At 45.1% G+C, this 20,619-nt stretch overlaps 1 protein-coding gene across 2 annotated transcripts in view; it reads right to left on the reverse strand.

Moving 5' to 3' along the window:
* LOC131481572 (uncharacterized) overlaps positions 1–20,619 on the reverse strand; it is a 42,358-nt gene extending 21,739 nt beyond the window's left edge. For both annotated transcript variants that reach the window (XM_058670796.1, XM_058670797.1), the window contains exon 1: positions 19,063–20,619. In XM_058670796.1, coding sequence (XP_058526779.1) covers positions 19,349–19,990 — 642 coding nt within the window. In that variant the 5' untranslated portion in view covers positions 19,991–20,619 and the 3' untranslated portion in view covers positions 19,063–19,348. The remainder of the gene's footprint in view (positions 1–19,062) is intronic.

The raw sequence follows: 20,619 nt of genomic DNA on the forward strand, positions 1-20,619 counted from the left end.
AAAAATCAGGAATTAACATTAATATATGGGAGGCAGAAGAGCATAGATGCAGATTTGAGTTTTAGTTTTACTGGTGTTTGTGTAACATACTTCCTGTTTATGATCTCAGAAATGCAATCATGCAGTTAACTGTTAAAAACTGAGTAATCCTGAACAGTTTGAGGATTTACTCGAGGGAAACAAGTACATTACTTATACTTCTGTCTTCATTTGTATAATAATTATTGCCTTGATTGTATAGCCAATCAAGTGTTTTTCTAGCATCATTTTCTAATCGCATAGTTGAAAGGGAGCTTGATTCCTTATTTCTCTAAGCAACTAGGAGGAAGTCCGAATTCTAAATTTGACAGTTAATGGAATAAGAAAACCAGCTGATCTCCCTGTAACAAACATTTTAAGGGCAGTACTTACAATTACATGCTTTTTTCCCCCTCATTGTGAGATTTCAGTTACCAGTTAACTACTTATACATATTAATTCACAGTTCTACCTGAAAGAGGGGAAAAGCAAAAGTGAATTTCTTAGTCCAAGTTTCTTTCTTTCACTACTAATTTATTTTATTGGAGGCATAATTACATGACTTGACTTCTTGGTGACCACTTTAAAAGTTGTGTGTGGTGGGGCTTGGGGACAGAGGGCACTCAGGCAGGCAGAGCCTGCTGGCTGGGCAGTAGATTCCACATTCACACTTCTCCTTGGCCTGAAGGGTCAACTGTCCTGGCTTCCCCTGCAGAGATCCAGCAGAGGGAGACTAGAAGTGCTAAACACCCTGTTGAGGCCCCTACCCTAAAACACCCCCTTTCTGAAAGACTGAAACAGAGAAGACCCTTGGATCTCCACCCTAGGAAGGCTTGGAAATTAGGTTTTAAAACCTTAGGTACAGAAAGACCTTGCACTCTAGTTCCTGAACTACTTGTTTACTTACCAAGAAACCTTGAACACTTACACATTTTTTTAGTTGATCCATTAAGCCAATTAGCTTACCTTAATTAACTGTATAGAACATATATGCAATGCCCTTATGAGCATCAAGCCATAGGATGCCATAGCCATTGCAATGGAATTTTCTGAAGCATAACTGAGAGGCTACAGTCATGTATACGTGTGGATACATACAAATGTCCTCCCAGGTCTGCAAAGCTATGAATACTCATCAACTTGTTTAAAGGCTTTGTGTCTGGCACAGAGCTGGAGGATGTCCTGCAACAAGAATCTTAACGCACTTTTGATCCACGACAGCTCTTGGATTTGTTGAGCAGTGATAACTACAAATTCTTCCTGTTAAGCTATTACTGTTATGCTGGTATGCTTGCTGACTTCTATGCTGGCTTACTAGTGTTGAGAGCCCTTCACCCATCCCCCCAAAAAATTATTTCTCTGACTAGTATCTTACCAAGTTTTCTTCATCTGCAAAATAGATATTAGATTTTATTACCTCAAAGTTCCCTGTCTTCATTAAAATTCTACCTTCTTGATGGACTTATGACTGCTTATGAAGTACTACAGTATTGTGATAATATGGGGGAAATAAGTTGGAGGGAGGGAGTTTGGGTAGGGGGTAGGAGAAATCCCAGAGCCTATGGAATTGTACCATAAAATTAAAAATAAAATAGAAGAGGAAAAAAAATTTTCACTTTCTGTGGCCACAATCTCCAGCTACTGGGAGAATTATTTTTTTGAAGATTTATTCATTTTTATTGGAAAGTCAGATTTACTGAGAGAAGGAGAGACAGAGAGAAAGATCTTTTTTTTTTTTAATTTTATTTTAAATTCATTAATTACATTGTATTATGTGACACAGTTTCATAGGTACTGGGATTCTCCCCAAGAGAGAGAGAAAGATCTTTTACCCACTGGTTCACTCCCCAAGTGGCTACAACAGCTAGAGCTGCGCTGATCTGAAGCCAGGAGCCTGGAGCTTCTTCTAAGTCTCCCACATAGGTGTAGGATCCCAGGGCTTTGGGCCGTCCTTGACTGCTTTCCCAGGCCACAAGCAGGGAGCTAGATGGGAAGCGGGGCTGCTGGCACCCATATGGGATCCCAGTGCGTTCAAGGTGAGGATTTAGCCACTAGACTATCACACTGGGCCTGGGAGAAGTAATTCTTTATTTTTCAAGTTTCTTTTTTCATTTTTATTTGGGAGAAGTAATTCTTAAGGTGAGTGTCCATTCAGCTTCCAAATTACTGCTATAGAAAACTTAATACTAACCTTAAGTTTTGAAAAAACAAACTTTCATTAATTTAGAAATAAGCACAACAGATTTTCTTTTCTCCCAAACAGAAACCATAAAATTGATAGGATTTTCAACACATTCAGGGTCTCAGGTTAATTTTCAAGTAGTGTTTCATTTTTCTGATTTCTATATTTTATCCAGTGGATAGAAAAGTAAAATGCTAATGCAAAATGTGATTGTGAGGGGCTGGCAATGTGGCTTTCATTACAGCTTAAGCTGCTGCCTGCAATGCCTGCGTCCCCTATGGGTGCTAAGTTGAGTCCCAGCTGTGGCACTTCTAACCCAGCCCCCTGTGAATGCCTCCGGGAAAGAAATGGTCCAAGGCTTGAGCTCCTGCGCTCACGTGGGAGACCCAGAGGAAGCTACCGGCTACTGGCTCCAGCCTGCCTATGGCTGTTACCTGGAGAGTGAACCAGCAAATGGGATCTCTCTCTATATAGGTAGCTCTTTCAAGTAAAATAAATAAATCTTAAGAAAAAAAAAGTACGATTACTACTGACATAATAAAGCATGCTACAAAAAAAAGGCAACTAAAGAGAACATTGTAATTTTTCACTGAGTTTGCCAGTTAAAAATTTAAATTTTGTTTTCCTAACTGTATTCTTACACTCCAGTGTTTCAAAGTAATAACCTTTCACATTGTAGGAAGTCCAGGATCATGGCAAAAATGGCCAGTTATGCTTTTCTCTCTGTCTCTCGCTTTCTCTGTCTCTCTCTCTCTCTCTCTCTTTCTCTCTCTCTCTCTCTCTCACACACACACACACACACAGTTTCTGGATCACATTTTTAGCATAGTTTACAGGAATGTCTCTTTGCTGCTAGTGGGGTTTTAATCTCATGGATTTCAACTTTGGTTAAAACAAAAATAGGCATTATCCAGACTTTATGTAGACATGGAATTGGTTTTCATTTGCATTCTTTTGTGGCAGAAGAGCTGCAGAAATATGCACCTCACTCAGAGGTAATACTATTGTAGAAAAAAAAAGGCTCTGTATCATCACCCAAAGTGCAGAGTTCACGTGGAAAGTCATATAGAGGCTGGAATAGATGAGAGGAAGGAATTACAGTAACTTTTTGATGCAACAGTCAATGTTTTACTTTCTCCAATATGCTGCACGTGAGATGAGGGCAGATCATCTTAAAGAGATTGCCAAAGATCAGACTCAGGAGTTTGAACTTCATCCTTGCTATCTTTGCTATTTTAGTGTGTGTGTGTGTGTGTGTGTGTGTGTGTGTGTGTGTGTGTGTGGTGTTGGGGGGGGGCAGTTGGAGCCCATAAACAAGGCATAATGGAATGTTAATGACCTGAGACATGCATTTGTTGACTTGATCTGTATGTTGTAAAAATTGTGTATCTGTAAATTTTTCTAAGACAACTTCCGAAAAATTGTTAATGGAGAACTCAAACAACTTCCTTGTCTCTGGTGTCTCTTCTGTAATTAGTTGAGTGTGTGTGAGATCAAACTAATTAGTGCTGGGACAACACTGTGGGGTAAACATATTTGGAAATGGAAAAAATATGATGATACCTTGACAGAGAGAAACATGAATCGGAAAGAAGTACACATTGAAATATACCTTCAAATCAGGTGTAAATTTTGAACCTGAACAAAATAATAAGGTCCCTCCCAGCCCCTCGCTTAAATGTTTAAATATCAGGGTTGGTGTTGTGGCATAGCGAGTGAACTCACTGCCTGCAGCTCCCTGATGACCTAGGTCTGCACCCACATGGGAAGTCTGGAAGAAGCTGCTAGCTTCAAGCTTTGAGCTGGCCCATCCCTGGCCATTTCAACCATTTGCGGAGTGAAACAGCAGATGAAAGATCAATCTATTTTTTCTCTCCTTCTCTGTAATTCTTTCAAAATAAATAAATAATTTTTAAAAATATTTTTTAAAAAACTTAAAAAAAGATTTGTTTTTATTGGAAAAGATTTGTTTTTATTGGAAAGGAAGACAAAGGTCTTCTGTCTGCCTCCAGAGTAAGCCAATCTGAAGCCATGAGCTTCCTCTGGGACTCCAGTGTGGATACAAACTGTTGGGCCATGCTCCACTGCTTTCCCAGGCCACAAATGGAGATGGATGGGAATTGGAGCTGGATGGGAATTGGAGCAGCTGGGATCTGCTTAAATGGGAAGATTAGCCAGTCAAACCACTGCTCTGGGCACAGAAAAAAATCTTTCAGGGGAAAAAAAAAATGTTTAGGGAGCCAGCATTGTGGCATAACACGTAATGCCATCACATCCAGAACCGGCATCCTGTGTAAACACTGGTTCAAGTCCCAGTTTGCTCTGCTTTGGATTCAACTGCCTACTGATGTGCCTGGGCAAGCAGCGTGGGATGGATCAGGTGCTTGGGCCCCCGCTACTCACTTAGGAGACCCAGATAAAGCTCCTGTCCAGGCCTGGCTATTACAGCCATGGCCATCTGGGGAGTACAGCAACACATGGAAGATTCTCTCTCTCTCCCCCTCTCCTGTTCTCTGTAATTCTTTCAAATAAAGAAATATATATTTTTAGAAATTTGTTTTAAAGGTAGCAATAGTAAAAACCCAAACAAAATAAAAATCCTGAGTCTAAACTTAGATACTAAGTTCATTTTTTTTATTTTTTTATTTTTATTTTTTTTATTTTTTTTTATTTTTTTTTAATTTTTTTTAACTTTTTTTTTTTATTATTATTATTAATTTCATTGCATTATGTGACACACATTTTTTTTTTTTTTTTGCACTGGAATTCCCCCCGCCCCTCCCCAAACCCTCCCCCTCCCACAGTGGATTGCTCCACCCCGCTGTATTTCCATAGTTCAAACTCAGTTGAGATTCTTTCATTGGAGGTTTTGACCAATCGTAAAGTCCAGCATCTAATTGTCCTGGCAAATTCAACGGCTTCCTGGTGAGACCATCTCTGGTCCAAAGGCAGAACCAGCAGAGTATCATCCCAATCAAGTAAAAAACTCAACCCAATATTTACAACCATTTACAGCATTATGGCATTAATTGACATGGTATTGATTAACCAATATGTTACTAGGAAAATGCATGTTCTCGACCACAACCTGTGACTTCCCCATAGACATTTCAACTTTGGTTTACTGGTAACTCATAGAAAGCAGTCTCGAGTCAGCATTAGACAATAGCAAAACTACAAAGACATGTGGAGGGAATCAGGAGCAATCCTAACAACCTCTTAACAGGAGGTCATATGCATAGAGTCGGTGGCGGACCCTAGAGCGGAGCAGGGGGACAGGAGGAGGCTTGTGTCCCAACCCTGAAGACTCCCGGAGCCTCACCAAGGACTATCAGTACGACCACCGAGGACTACATCCCTACTGCCAAGGAGACCACGGGAGAAAAGGAGTGCCTTCGGAGGCCAGGAACTCTGAGGTCGCCCACCCCCATTTGGACCTACAATATGGGATGGAAGAAGCCCAATTCCTGCCTTGCAGGATTCAGGGACATCGGTGCGACAGCCAGGATCCCTGGACGGTCCGCGGAAACAGAAGAACAGTAAGCTTCCTTTGGAACTAGGGAGGGGAGCTTCCTCTGGCCCTTGCCTGCTTCCAACTTTGGGTCCCCACTCTCTTTTATAAGGACCATCAGGATTGCTCCAGAAACCTCTCATAACAAACACGAACAAACAAGTTAGAATAGACAGACAGAGAACAGATGGGAAGGCTTGGAAGCAGACAGGAAGTGGCCAGCCGGGATGCACTTGTGACTCACTGGGTGGGACACAAAGATCAGATACTCCTCTCTGGGGTGTTGAGGATTTCTCTGCACACCCCTCCCAAAAATATTCACCTGAACTGTTGACATTTGTCCTGTTAAAGTTATAGAGTTGGACTACCCGAAAAACAGCCAGGTTCAGCAAAATCACGCTTCAATGCTATAAAATGCTAAATACTAACATTGAAAAAGACAAGAGACAGCTGAATAGCAATCTATAGCCATTTTAAGGTAAATAGACCATGGTTGAATGTAAACCTAAGTTCATTTTTTTTAAAAAGATTTATTTATTTTATTACAAAGTCAGATATACAGAGAGGAGAAGAGACAGAGAGGAAGATCTTCCGTCCGATGATTCACTCCCCAAATGAGCCACAACGGATTCACTCCCCAAATGAGCCACAACGGCCGCTGTGCACCGATCCAAAGCCAGGAACCAGGAACCTCTTCCAGGTCTCCCACGCGGGTGCAGGGTCCCAAGGCTTTGGGCCGTCCTCACTGCTTTTCCCAGGCCACAAGCAGGGAGCTGGATGGGAAGTGGAGCTGCTGGGATTAGAACTGGCGTTCATATGGGATCCCAGCGCGTTCAAGGCGAGGACTTTAGCCACTAGGCCACGTCGCCGGGCCCACTACGTTCATTTTTAAAAGAAAGTCCATGCAGTCTTTTCTCCTTAGATTTACTTTGAATATAAAGGATGTACACAATTCAAAGAGAAACTTAATTTCTTATAGCAAAACTTGTAGAGATGATGAAGCTTGAAAATATTGATCTGGGATGGGTACTGGCTAATTATAATGGTTCAGTACAGTTTAGCAACTATGCTGATAGAGCAGGCTTTCAGTTAGCTGATGATGGAGATGGTTAGAAAAGGGATGCTTTAATTAATTCACCACCTTCCTTCAAACTATCAGTTAGCAGCTCTCCCACCAAGAGTTTAATGATAGAGTATAATATAAGAAAGCCTGAATTTACATCAAAGCACCTGGGTTCAATTCCTAGCTCCTGACTAGTGCACTTTGTGAAGGACTGGAGTTGCTGCGAGTATTTGGTTTCCTGTCACCCTGATGGGAAACCTAACCTACATTCTAGGTTCCCAGCCCTGGTCCAGCCCCACACTTTCTGGGCATTTGGAGAGGGAACCTGTGGATGGGATCTGTCTCTCTTCTTTTTAATTAACAAAAATAAAAAAGAAAGTTTCAGCCTTTCAGGCCACTGCTGGAATTTATCCTAATTAAGGAAGCAATGTGAAATTCTAAAACAGGTTTACCCATTAAAAAAAAAAAGGCTGATAGCAATATTCTTTATAAGAAAGTAAGGAAATAAACAACCACTTAAGGAAATAGTACTCTACAGAAGAAACATCATATGCAGCCACTAAAAATTGTTTTCCAAAGTTTTAAACTTGAGGAAACATTTACAGTACTATTATATAAAATAATAATTTATGTAAAAAGGCAGTGTACACAAGCAAGCCATTTAAATGTCATCAGCTTAAATCACTTCATGGAAATATGTCAACCATCAATAGTCAACTGCGTGTAAAGGAATTAGTGGTTATATTTCTCCTTCTCTGTTCAAAATATTTTTTAATGATTTAGTTTCATTTTATTTGAAGGGCAGCAAGACAGAGAGCAAGACAGACAGCAAGAGCCAGGGCTGGGCCTGGCTGACACCAGCAGTCCAGAACTCCATCTGGGTCACTCACATGGGAGGCAGAGACCCAAGGGCTTGAGCCATCATTTGCTGCCTCCCAGAGTGTACTGCAGGAAAAAGCTAGGTCTGACCTGGAGGAGCCAGGACCCAAACTAGGAACTCAGATATAAGGGTGGGCATGTTGTGCTGAATGCCTGCATACACATTATTTTCTTTATTGAAGCATATTTTTAACCTCTTCACTTATCATACACTACTTTCATAATCAGAAAAAGAAGACTGCTGCAGTGTACTGCTGCCTTTTCTGTAGGAGATACATTCTTTTTTTTTTAAGATTTATTTTTAAAATTTGTATTGGAAAGTCAGATATACAGAGAAGAGGAGAGACAGAGAAGATCTGCATTCTGCAGGTTCACTCCCCAACCGGCCTCAATGGCCGGAGCTACGCCAATCCGAAGCCAGGAAACAGGAGCTTTCTTCTGGGTCTCCCAAGTGGATCCAGGCTATAGGCAGGGAGCTGGATGGAAAGTGGGCTGCCGAGATTAGAACAGGCGCCCATATGGGATTCTGTGGTGTGCAAGGTGAGGACTTTAGCCTCTAGTCTACCACGCCGGGCCCAGGAGATACATTCTACAACTCCAGTGAATACCTGAAAAAACAGTTGGTTTTGGACCACAGATATACTGATTTTTCATATACATATGTACTTATGATATCATTTAATTTACAAATTTGGGATAATGAGAGACTAACAACAGCATCTGATAATAAAGTACAATACACTGATTAAAAGTTGCGTGAATGTGGTCTCTGTCAGAATATCTTATTGTGTTGTACTAACCTCAACTGACAGTGAACAAATGAAAACTACCTACAGCAACAAGGTGTTTACGGGAGAACTACTGTGCTTGTCATAAATATGTAGTGTCCTTGTGGTATGTTTTCAGTGTCATCACATGAGAATAAATATTTGTTTATGTGCACCTATGTACATATATGTGTGCAGACATAGTTGATTACAAGAAAAATTTGATATTGTTTAAATCTAAATTATGGAATTTTGGGCCCCGCATAGTGGCCTAGTGGCTAAAGCCCTCGCCTTGAACTCGCCAAGATCCCATATAGGCACTGGTTGTAATTCTGGCAGCCCCACTTCCCATCAAGCTCCCTTCTTGTGGCCTGGGAAAACAGTTGAGGATGGCCCAAAGCCTTGGAACCCTGCACCCATATGGGAGACCTGGAAGAAGCTCCTGGCCCCAGGCTCCTGGCTTCAGATTGGTGCAGCTCTGACCATTGTGCTCACTTGGGGAATGAATCATTGTAAGGAAGATCTTTCTCTCTGTCTCTCCTCCTCTCAGTATATCTGGCTTTGCAATAAAAATAAATGAATCTTTAAAATAAATTATGGAATTTTAAAAACATTGATATATATCCTATAACTTATAAAATTATAATAATGTAATATAGTTGACTATGCTGGTGTTGTAGATTTTCAATTAATTTACCAAGTTCCTTGAATCTGTATCAGTTACCAACTCTCCCATCAAGAGATTAGTGATGTAGCATCATGCTAAAAAAGTTGTCCCCTTATTTCTCATGCGCACTTTTGCAAATCAGTATTTATACTTTAAAAAATTAGTTTTTCCCAGTGGTAACCTTTGACAAATACGAAAGAGTGACACTTGTTTTTATCCTGTTTATTTTGGCTAACTATAGCTTCATGGAAGATTCTGTGATCTGATATCGCCAGTTAAAATGTTTTTGTGGGGATCAGTGGTAATAATACTTAACTAATATGGTGATTAAAGATTTTAAAGGTGGTTAAAGGATCATGGATGTAGAGTACCTGGCATAGTGCTTGGCTAACAGGCATCCAGTGAATGGTGACTATTAAATATTAGTATGACTCATTATCTACGTTTCTACTTGCATGGTGACCTAAAAACATATGAAGTACAGCCCATTTAAAATTGGACTCTAAGGGCCTGGCACAATAGCCTAGTGGCTAAAGTCTTCGCCTTGAACGTGCCAGGATCCCATATGGGCACCTGATCTAATCCTGGCAGTCTTGCTTCCCATCCTGCTTGTGGCCTGGAAAAGCAGTCGAGGACAACCCAAAGCCTTGGGACCCTGCACCACCCATGTGGGAGACCTAGAAGAAGTTCCCATTTCCTGATCTGCTCAGCTCTGGCTGTTGTGGGCACTTGGGGAGTGAACCAGCAGTTGGAAGATCTTTCTCTCTGACCCTCCTTCTCTCTGTAAATCTGACTTTCCAGTAAAATAAATAAATGGATCTTTTAAAAAATGGACTGTAACTTCTAGTTAAATATGGGGAATGAAGGCAGACTATATAGGAGAACAGTAGAAACTCCTTAAATATTTTGCTAGGTGCAGCCAGAAGATGTCCACAACCTAAAGCAAAGTAATAACAGAAGCCAAAATAATATAAGTTATTTCAAAATAATTAAGTTTGGAATAGCAGAAATAAAATCACTGAAAATCAGTGAAAATGTTCTCACTAAAAGGACAGATTGGCAATCGCAGGACCTCTGATAGTTCATTTTTTCTCTTCTCCAGGTTGATTATGTCCCATCTCTTCCCCCACCCCCCGAGTCTCACTCCACTCTTGCTTCATTCGCTAGCGCGAAAGTCTTCTTCCCACATCAACTCTGTCAACCTGCCTATTCTGCACTCAACATACAGACACTGTCTGCCCTGAGATACCCTCATCTGTGGCAAGTCTCTCTGTTGTGTCCTGGATCCCATCTTTCCTTGCATTGTCAAAGATCTTGTTCCTGGGATTACCTCCTCCTCTTCCTGCATCCTTAGTTTCTCCTCCATTACCAACCTATACTCCACATCTCCTTGTATGCATGGAGTGGACAGAAGCCCCTTTATACTTAGCCAAAGTTCTTCACCCTGGACTGCGGTTCCCACTTCCTTGCCTCACGTTCCCACTTCAGTCCATTCCAGTTGGGATTAGGTTCACAGCTCCACTTGGATTGCTCCTGTTGAGATCACCAGCTACCTTCTGCCAGATCATTTTCTTCTTCCCATATATTTGGGAGCCCCAGGCATGTTCCTCCCTCTGTTTTCCTGTCAGTCCACATTCATTTCCCCTTTATCATATCATCCTGTTTCTTGGCTGGCTTTAAATGCTAAGCTTTCAGGACTCCTTAACTTTGCGTTCTATTCCTGATAGCTCTGTTGAGCTTCAGACTCATAATCTCCAACTGCTTGTATAATAATAAGGATCTCAAAGTTAGCACAGTTAAAACAAATTCCTTGATTTTCTTCTACACAACTCACTTCTCCAAGACTTAACCCATCTTGGCAACTGCATAACTTTCTTTTAGTTGCTAAGGGCCAAAATACTAGAAATCATCCTTTGTTTTCTCTTGGTGCCAGTTATTAGGATCTCACTTCTTAGTATTAAGCCTTTCCATAAGACTATCAATTACACTGCTATTCTGCTATCTGAATTCCTATTATGTTCCATCAACAAAGGGGATTACAGGGAACCTAAAAATTAAGAGGTAGAGAGGAAAGAACTTGTTCCTTTTTATTGGCTGTCTGCACCTGTCAGTGTTGCCTCAGTTCTCTGGGGAATAGTCCCCACATACCTGCTTGGTTGCTAGCAGCAAATGGGCAGCACCTCCTCCTCAGGGATGAAGGTCTGAACTCTGTCCAGTCCCTCCTAGCTTCTGAGTTAGTTACCCTGTTACTTTAGTGAATCCTTGATGCTATTTGGGTTCCACAGTACCTGTCTCTTCAATTCCTTATATTTAATGATTGCCCTTGATACACTTAGCAGCCAGGGGCTCCTCCATTCCCTAAACTATCTGGCCGCTCCCCATCACTTTTAAAAAAAGATTTATTTTATTTTAATTGTTAAGTCAGATATACAGAGAGGAGGACAAACAGAGAGGAAGATCTCTGCCTGTTGATTCACTCCCCAAGAGGCCGCAACAGCCGGAGCTGAGCCGATCCGAAGCCAGGAGCCCGGAACCTCTCCTGGATCTCCCATGTGGGTGCAGGGTCCAAAAGCTTTGGGCCATCCTCCAATGTTTCCCCAGGCCACAAGCAGGCAGCTGGATGGGAAGTGGGCTGCCAAGTTGGCATCCATATGGGATCCTGGAGTGTGCAAGGCGAGGACTTTAGCTCCTTGGCTACCATTCTGGGCCTATCACTGTTAAAATAAAATGCAGTTTCTTTACTCTGGCCTTTGGCTTTCATCCTCTCACCCATGCACTTCTCTAGGCTCATCGTCTACTTCCTTCCGCCCTTCTCATCTGGCTCCTGTCACTTTGTCATGAACAGACTGCTTTCCCACTGCAGGACCTTTGTATGTGCTCCTCCGTCTCATTGCCCATGTCTTTGCCTGTTTACTGCCTCACTGCAGTCAGGCCTCTATCTAGAATGCACAGGCCCTTCCTCCCTTGGCCCCTTTATTTCATTTCTTCTTAATATTAACACTACTGATATTTTGCCAGAAGTTTATTTCTTCTTCCCCTATCCTCAACTAAAATGTGAGCCTCTTGAAAGTTGGGACTTGCTAAGTTTTATCATTGAAGCCTGGTATATATAGCAGGTAATCAATACATTCCAGTTAACAAAGGACTTTAATAAATTACAGAGCTTAACAAAATTGCAGTGAGTGTAAAAAGACCAAAGTAATTACTAAGAATATGGAAGAGAAATAAAAATGATGTAAATGAGACTTATTCATTGCCTTGAGTATATGAAAACACTTAATGATGTAAGAGAGATCCCCAGCAAATAATTAAGAAACTGAATCTACAGAACAAAATGAACATAATATTCAGTATTGAAGCATTCCTAGATAAGTTATTGACCAAGAACGAATGAAAAATGTTTCAGATCTTTAAGCTGAAAACAAACTCTTTACAAGAGGCAGGGAATCATGCTAGCATCACATTTCCTCTAACAACATTCGAGGCCCGAGAAGAAAGGAAAAACGCATGGTATTAAAGCAAACTTGGTATGACCCACACCTTTTCAATCCAAGTAAGTGCCGTTCGGGGATTCAGGAAAGAAGGTAAACATAGGACCCGTGAGTCCATACAGGAAGAAAATTAGAGCAGATGACTAAGTGATGAGTCAAAATGAGTCACTTGGGTATAGAGAACTGAGGCGTGTCACAAGCACAGTAACTGTGTGTGCATACACATCCAGAGCTAATGACCGAAAATATGAAGGTTACCACCCAGAAACACCAAGCTTGACTTTGTGAAAGTAATGACATAAACAATAACAACATACTTTTCATAACTTGCCATTTTTAAATATGAAATGTAAAGATTTAAAAAAAAAAATCTCCAAAGTCTTAAGTTTTTAAGCCTTGGGGATTTTAGGCTATTGCAGCAAAGAAGCATGTTCCTAACAGTTCAGAAGGACCTTGGGTTTTTCTTTCACTAAATTCCACCAATGAAGTTCTCCTTTTTTCATAGCAACAGCTTTACTACCTGAGGGATTTGTGATGCTTTGCCTTTCTTTTATACTTAACACTAAGGCCTTGCACAGAGTTGAAGAACTGTGTATTTTGTTTTTACTTTATCAATATTTACTTATTTTAAAAATATTTATTTATTTTTTTATTGCAAAGCCAGGTATATATAGAGAGGAGGATAGACAGAGAGGAAGATCTTCCATCCGATGATTCACTCCCCCAAATGACCGCAACAGCTGGAGCTGCGCCAATCTGAAGCCAGGAGCCGGGTGCAGTGTCTCAAGGCTTTGGGCTGTGTTCGACTGCTTTCCCAGGCTGCAAGCAGGGAGCTGGATGGGAACTGGGGCTGCTGGGATTAGAACCTGTATCCATATGGGATCCTGGTGCGTTAAAAACGAGGACTTTACCTGCTAGGCCACAGTGCCAGGCCCCAATATTTAAAATAAACTGCATTTTAAACATGGAAAAGGGAAGAAAATGATTGAAAAAGCACCTTTTTAACTCAGTAAGACTATTTAGTTTTTAGTGTATTAGTAAATTCAGCACTACTATTAGCTAGCAAGGTTATGTTTTTTTTTTCCCCCGAATTCATTTATCAGTATCCTGGTTTCACAATAGCATTTTCCAAATGCTACTGAATGCTTATTTTATAAAATTTTTAAAAATTTCATTAGGTAACTACTAGAAAATGATTTCTTCAACCTAGCCTTCCTTTGAGATGTCTTGAGCCTGGCATGCTTCCAGCTTTCCTCCATGTTATCACTGCCATTAAGTCATACTGCAGGGGGTGATGGGCACGCTGGTACAGATTGCGGCTGGAAAGCTCTGTGGCACAGTGTGGCTGGAGCCGTTCCTCCTGCAGAATCATGTTGCGTAATCTAAAAGTGTTTACTCAAGCTCCTTTGGGTTGCCTCCATGGTAGCTATGAAGTCACAGACAACTCAGAGCAATGTGGGACCTGATAATAAAGTCTGTTAGTTTAATGGGAGTGCTGTGTCCATTTTGTTGCATCACTGCTTCATAAGAATCTTTGAAGCCAGATTTTCTTAATTTTATATTTTTAGGTGTTACTTCAAAAATTAGAACATGCAAAAGATAAAGATGAAGAAATTTTTATTTCTTTGTTGCCTGCATGTACTTAAAACTTGTGTTCTAGTTTGAATTTACCATGTGGCTTTGATTCAATATAAACATAAATTTTGCAAAATTACCAAGGTGTGCTGCAATATTAGACAGCCTTTAGAAATGTATGAATTATTAAAGTGGTCTAAGTACTATCTCTAAGTCATAATGGAAGCATATTTAATTTTATCTAAAGAGAACATTAAAGATCTATAAATTAGCATCAATTTCAGGAGAATTTCAAAAGATATTAGGTTATAAAAAAGATAATTTAATCTTCATCATGAAAAGTGATATTTTTAGTTCTCAGGGGGGTAGCTCTTTAGCCCTTAACTATGTGTGCTGGTTTTAAAGAAAAATAATGCACATATACATTGTAAAAGTAGGAAAGGTATCATTTTTATTACAATAATCAAGTGTTATTTTTACCATCAAGAGAAACACTGACTGTTGTAACTACAATCTTAACTACCCCTTTAGAATGACCAATGGATAAATAACCAACCCCAAATATGAATAAAATCAATAATCTGATTGCTAGAAACATATAGCCTTTTTATGGAAATGTAATTTTTAAATTACATATAAAGTAACTTATTGGAATAATTACATGACATTTTTTTTTAATTTTGAGGATGAATATTATGCCACTAATGCCTTGCCAATCATCCAGCGAGTCCATCATCAGAGACAATTTAAGAAGGAGAATATAAAACTAAAGTTTTAGAACCTGATCACTGGCCCTCTGTGGAGGCCCAGCTTGGGAGAGAGTTGTGTGTGCACCAGAAAGACCAAATGAGGGGACAAATAGGCACGAGAAGGAAGAAGGTGGTGGGAAATGATGAGACAAACTGCCTGCCCACACTAGCTCAGAACTGGCTTTGCTGGAACACGTAAGTGTTTGGGGTTTTATGTTAACTTCTGATATTAAAAAATTATTTGGCTTCCTGTTTCAAACATTTTTAAATGTGAAGTGTTATTTGTAAGTATTAATCTGAACTGTAAGTGGTGATTTTAAACATGTTGCAAGGTTTTTGATGTGCCTGCCATTAAACGATGAAACCTAATTCCCCTCCCCAGAATATGTATATGTATGTACATATATATATTATAACTTTACGAATTTGCTTTTAATAAATGGAAAGTGAAATGCTACTGCATGATTTCTAAGACTAGGTCTTCCACTTGCTGTCTATCTTGGGACCCCGAGGAAGCCCAAGCCACGTAGAGAGGCGGGCTGGGCTGGGCTGGGCTGGGCTGGGCTGGGCTGGCTGATAGCCTCTGGTAAGGCCCCAGCCATCAATTGGTATTCATCAATTGCTAGATCAGCAAGCAGACCAGCCTTCAGATGAGGCCAGCCCCCATCCTTTGAGTTACCCCAGCTGGAGCCAAGTGCATTAGAAAGGAGCGGGCTCCCTACCGAGCTCTGTCCACATTGCATATTCATGAATGTTGTTTTAAGTTAATAAATTTGGGGGTGTCAGTGTGTACCGGAGTCTCCACCTCAGGCTGCCTCTAACTGGTGAGGAGATGAAGGAAGCCGGAGAACACCATTTCCTCCTTATTTTCTCCAGTTCCTTAGCCGGACTGCCATTTTAGCACCTCACAAAACTCATTGTTGGAGACAAATTTTTAAGTGCTACAGGAACCCACTTTATCCTATGTCTCTCTCTTTTTTCTTGACAGCTTACAGACTTAGCAGGGGAAAAAGAAAGTTGCTTTCTTCCATTTCTCCTTTTCTTCTTCCTTGTTATCAACAGTTTCAAAAAGGAGGGAAAGCGAGAGACTGCATCCTTTCCTGCGCTGCCTGGCCCCGGTGCCTGCGTCTCTTTGGGAGGGTAATCAATGCTGGTTTTCACTGTCAGGGCTAGCTTTTGCAGTCTCAGAACGGGACTGAAGAAGCTACAGGGGCAGAACCTACTTAGCAAAGGAACCCTAACCGTTACTGTCATTCGAGACTGTTCCAGTTCCCCTCATCCTCCCCTAAACTTGGGTGTTCCCCAGGGTTCCCATCTCGGATGTCTGCTCCCATCTCTCCCCTCCTGGTCCACCTTAGCTGCTCCCTTGACTCTAAGCTACTCCTACTTGTCAAGGACTTTTATCTCCTCCTGGGATAGCTCTTGGATGATGCCTCCAACTCCACAGGGACCAAACAGGGAGTTCCTTTTCCTGGACCCGAGGACCACTCCTCTTACTTCCCACTCTACCACCAGAAACCTCAGTGCTCCTTTCCCTCCCTCTTGCCGCCCCTCCCACTGACAGACACCCTTCCTGTCTCCTCTCTCCATCCCCACCAGCCTCAGGAGTGCAGCACTGGCGCCGGAAGCCGATTTTCACTCAGTCCCGTGCTTATAGCCCACCTTCACGTTCCCCAGGACCCCTGCCCCATAAATGGACGCTCCAAACTGCACACCTGTGAAACATCATTCTCACTTAAAAAAAAAAAAATCCTTCCTGAGGAATTTACTAGGCTAACTCTCCCTGATAGAGTATATATATATTTTTAACACATATATCTAAGTTCCTTTTCATGGAAAGGAGAGGGTTTTTTTTTTTTTTTTGCCCTCCCCTTTTTTGTTCCCCTTAAAAAAAAAAAAAACCAACAACAAACCAGTGGGTTCCAGGCCAAAGAAAAACTCCTCAGCAGGCTCTGCAGAGCCCTGCATACCTGGCCATCTGTGCAGCTCACTTGCTTCACTCACCTCCTGGGGCACTGCCAGCCGTTCTGGCTGCCTCGCTAGCGCCTTGCTCTCTTCATCTGGCCTCACTGCTACCATCTTCCTTTCCCAAGGAGACACCTCGGGTGACCCCACCTATGGAAAGCTGCACAGAGCTGAGCAAGCTAGTATGAAGTTTTGCCGCTCTACAGCCAACCACACTGACTGCTCTGGAATTTTCACACTCAGGGATGGGGGAGGAGAAAAGAATGGAAGCCATAAAGCCAAAACTAGCAACAGACTAATGAGTGGCTGCGAAGCCTTTATGCACTGCTGAAGACCCGCAGGCTGTAATGTAAGTAATTTCCTGGGAGGGAGCAACTGGGTGGTAAACATGCAGTATATAATCCTCAGATTTCTGACGAGATAAATGCCACACACCACGTCCTGTGTAGGGACTTGCAACACCATCCAACTTTTCTTTGATTCCCTACCTAGCCACCACAGGGTGTTTGATGTATTTCACAAACCTTGTCATTTAATAACCAACGCAGATCTGGATAGTCTGCAGTCTATTAAGACTGTCCAATATTTTTCTAAACCTGAACTACTACTCCTGGTTCACACATCACCATCCATCCAAAAAGAAAAAAGGACAGTCTATGGTAACGATTCTCCATCTACTGTGGAAAACATGTCAACTTTTAAAGCTATTTTTAACCAGGCTGCTCGTGAGACCTGCTGTCTTACACCACAGGTTCTAAACATCTCCCCCACGTTCCTAAATCGTCTTTAAATTGTTGACCTTCCGTCATTTGGAGCTCTTTGCAGACCCCCAGACACACGGATCCAGGCTAAGCCTCTCCCCCACTCTTTAACGCCGTCGAGCCTATAAATAGCGCTCACCGCGCTGAGTCACCAAAACCCCTAGTTTCTCCAAATAGCTCCCAAGGACCGCTGGAATCGTGTCTCACGGAGCAGTGAGACTCCGACCACACGCCCGCCGGGCCCCAGCGGCAGCCGGCGCCGCGGAGCGGCTCCCTCACGGCCGGGCGCCTGGGTGAGGCGGCCGCGCCCCGCCACAAGTCCCTGGACGTCGGACCTGGCGGCGGGTGCGCGCGCGCGCGCGGCCGGCCTTGGCCTTGGCAGCTCGGGCCCGCCCCGCCCCGTGGCAAGCGGGGAGCCGCGGGGGGCCGGCACCAGCCTCCGCCCAGCCCCGCCGGCCAGCAGAGGAAGGGGAGCTCCGGGGAAGGGGTGGCCGTGGCTCCCGCAGAGGGAGGAGCTGGACCTGCAGTCGGGTGGCCGGGGTGGCCTGGAGAAGCCCCTCTCCTCTCCCCCACACTGCCCAACGGTGGCAACCATCCGGACTAGGGGACCAGGGCAGCGGCAACGGGGGAGGGAGCGGAAGTGCCACCCCCTGCAGTCAGAGGCGGTGACGTCACCCCAGAGTCAGCCTGTCGCGGGGGCGTCTGCCCGTCACGTGACGCGCCCCCCCACGCCCCGCCGAATCCCGCGCGCGCGCGCTCCCTCCCCCAGCCCGGACTCCCACCTCTCTCCCGCCCACTCTCGCCCTCCCGGCTCCCGCGCCGCTGTCAACAGCGCCAGCTCCGCCCCCTCCCCCGCGCCCAGTGTAACCGCCACGGAGGCGCGGCTGGCGCGGGTGCTCCGGTCCTGGGCTCCGGGAGTCCAGCGCGCCCTGGGTCCCACCCTGCCCCCAGCCCCGGCGTGCGTGGGCTCCCCGGAGCCAAGGGGCGCGGTGGCGTGGCGGCCACAGCGCGTCTCTGCTCGTTCCTCCCAGCGCGACGGAGAAGCCAGGTCCGAGCTCGGAGGGAGCGAGGCGCGCAGCGGCCTCCTAGCGCTGACACGTAGCCGCTGGGGTGTCGGTCTTGGCAAGGAGAGACAGCCGGGGGGTCGGGGCCCGCCTCCGACCCCCGCCAGGCAGCTCGCGCCACCGCTCGTCCAGTCGTCCTGCCTGGCCTCGCCAGCGGCCGTGGCGTACGCCGGGGGGCCGGGGCGGACCGCCACCTTCAGCCCCCTAGGCCACCCCCGCCGCGGGCAGCTTGGGGCTGGGGGAGGTAGTTGCAGGTTTGCTGGCGGTTGCTACTGCGCCTCGTTCTATGTTATCCCTCAGTTCTCTTATAACAAGTGGCGGCTTGAGGGAAGGGAAAGAACCTAGTGTGGGAAGGGGAGCACGGACTGACCTGTCAGCGGCGCAGGAGGAAGACCCCCGGTCGGGGCGAGCTCTCGAGCCCGCGCAGGGAAACGGAACCCTGGGCTCGCGCGGAGCGACGCGGCGGTAAGCTGTGCCTCAGCCAGGTGTCGCCGCTCGGCAGGGCCCGCTCCGCCGCCGCGCCCGCTCCCTCCCCCGGCGCCGGGCTCCCCGCCCCATCGCTGGGGACCAGGGAACCCCCCAGCTCGATTTTTTTGTGCAGTTTCAGCAAAGCTCCGAGGAAGTTGGTCCTTTTGTTCCACTATTTATAGATTGCGTCAACATTGCGAAAAAGAGAAGGCGGAGCGGTGGCCCCTCCTCCTCCTCCCTCTCACCCCCCCCCCCCCGAGAAAAGCCCTAGCACACGACCTAAGTACACAGCACGCCAGCCGCCCGCCCCCGGCCTCCTGCTCGCCGCTTCCCCCTCCTAGCCTGGGCCCGAGCACTGCCAACCCCGTCACGTGTCCGCCCGGGAAAACCAGCTCCCAGGGGCTCCGCGCCGCCCGCCAAGCTCCGTGGAGGAGGCCTCGCCCAGCTGTGCGCCCAGCGCGTGGGCTCGGGTCGCGGCACAGGCGTCGCGCACAGCGTGGACACCCACTCCTTCGCCACTCGGCGGGAGATCCCCGGGAAGGCGGCTGGTGCGAGCGCTCGAGAACGTCCTGAGTTTCCATCCCCCTTCCCTTTAGCGACAGGAGCGCCACCGCCCTGCTCGCGACGTGCGCGCGCGTCCGGGCCTCGCCTTGGGATTCGAGACCCGACAAATCCCCTGCCCTTCGCCAGGCGGCTCGCGCAAGCGTTAAGGTGCTAGCCCGCTTTCGCACGCACGGCTGGGGGGAGGGCCCAGACGGGAGGGATTCGGTGGCTTGCCGCGGGTTCTTAGCTGGCGAGCAGGCGGAGCGCGGGAAGCGCGGTGCCAGCATTCCGAGCGCTGGAGACGTTCCCCCTTCTCCGCAGGTGCAGCGAGGCTTAGCGCGCCTTGGCGTACTGCTCTCCGCGAGGGCTAGAAACCAGAGTTTGCAGACCCAAGCCGCGGTGCAGGAAATATAGTGTTTGAGGAGTTCCTGGAGGTTAAATCTCTGACAAAAACATTTTAAGTTTCCTTCAAAACCCGGTGACGAAACGATAAGGGCCCGCCATACGCTCAAAATGAAACTGAGTTAGCTCCCTGCCGAAAGCCTGGGTTCCTGAGCTCCTTGTAAACATGGAGGGCGGTACGCAGACCGCCCTACAAGAAGGCCTTACAATCAAACCAAGTGCACGTAGCTAGTTTGTGTGTAATCTGCCTCCACAGCTTCCGGCCCTTTCCATAAATGAGGTTTATAGATCACAGTTTGATTTTCCAGGGTTGTAGTAAAATAATGTAGCCTAGCAGATCGCTGGTGGAGGAAAACCAGGGCTGAGCTGGAAGGAGGGCAGGAAACGAGATGGACCTTTCCGGGCAGCTGGACACTAGTAAACAGTCTGGAAAAGGCTTATGTTATTCTTTAAAGTAGTTGAGGAAAACTTTCGGCACACTCACTCTAGTTTCGGCCAAGGGCAGGCCCCGGTG

Source organism: Ochotona princeps, chromosome 12 (genome assembly GCF_030435755.1).
Source record: "Ochotona princeps isolate mOchPri1 chromosome 12, mOchPri1.hap1, whole genome shotgun sequence".
NCBI classification, from domain to species: Eukaryota; Metazoa; Chordata; class Mammalia; order Lagomorpha; family Ochotonidae; genus Ochotona; species Ochotona princeps.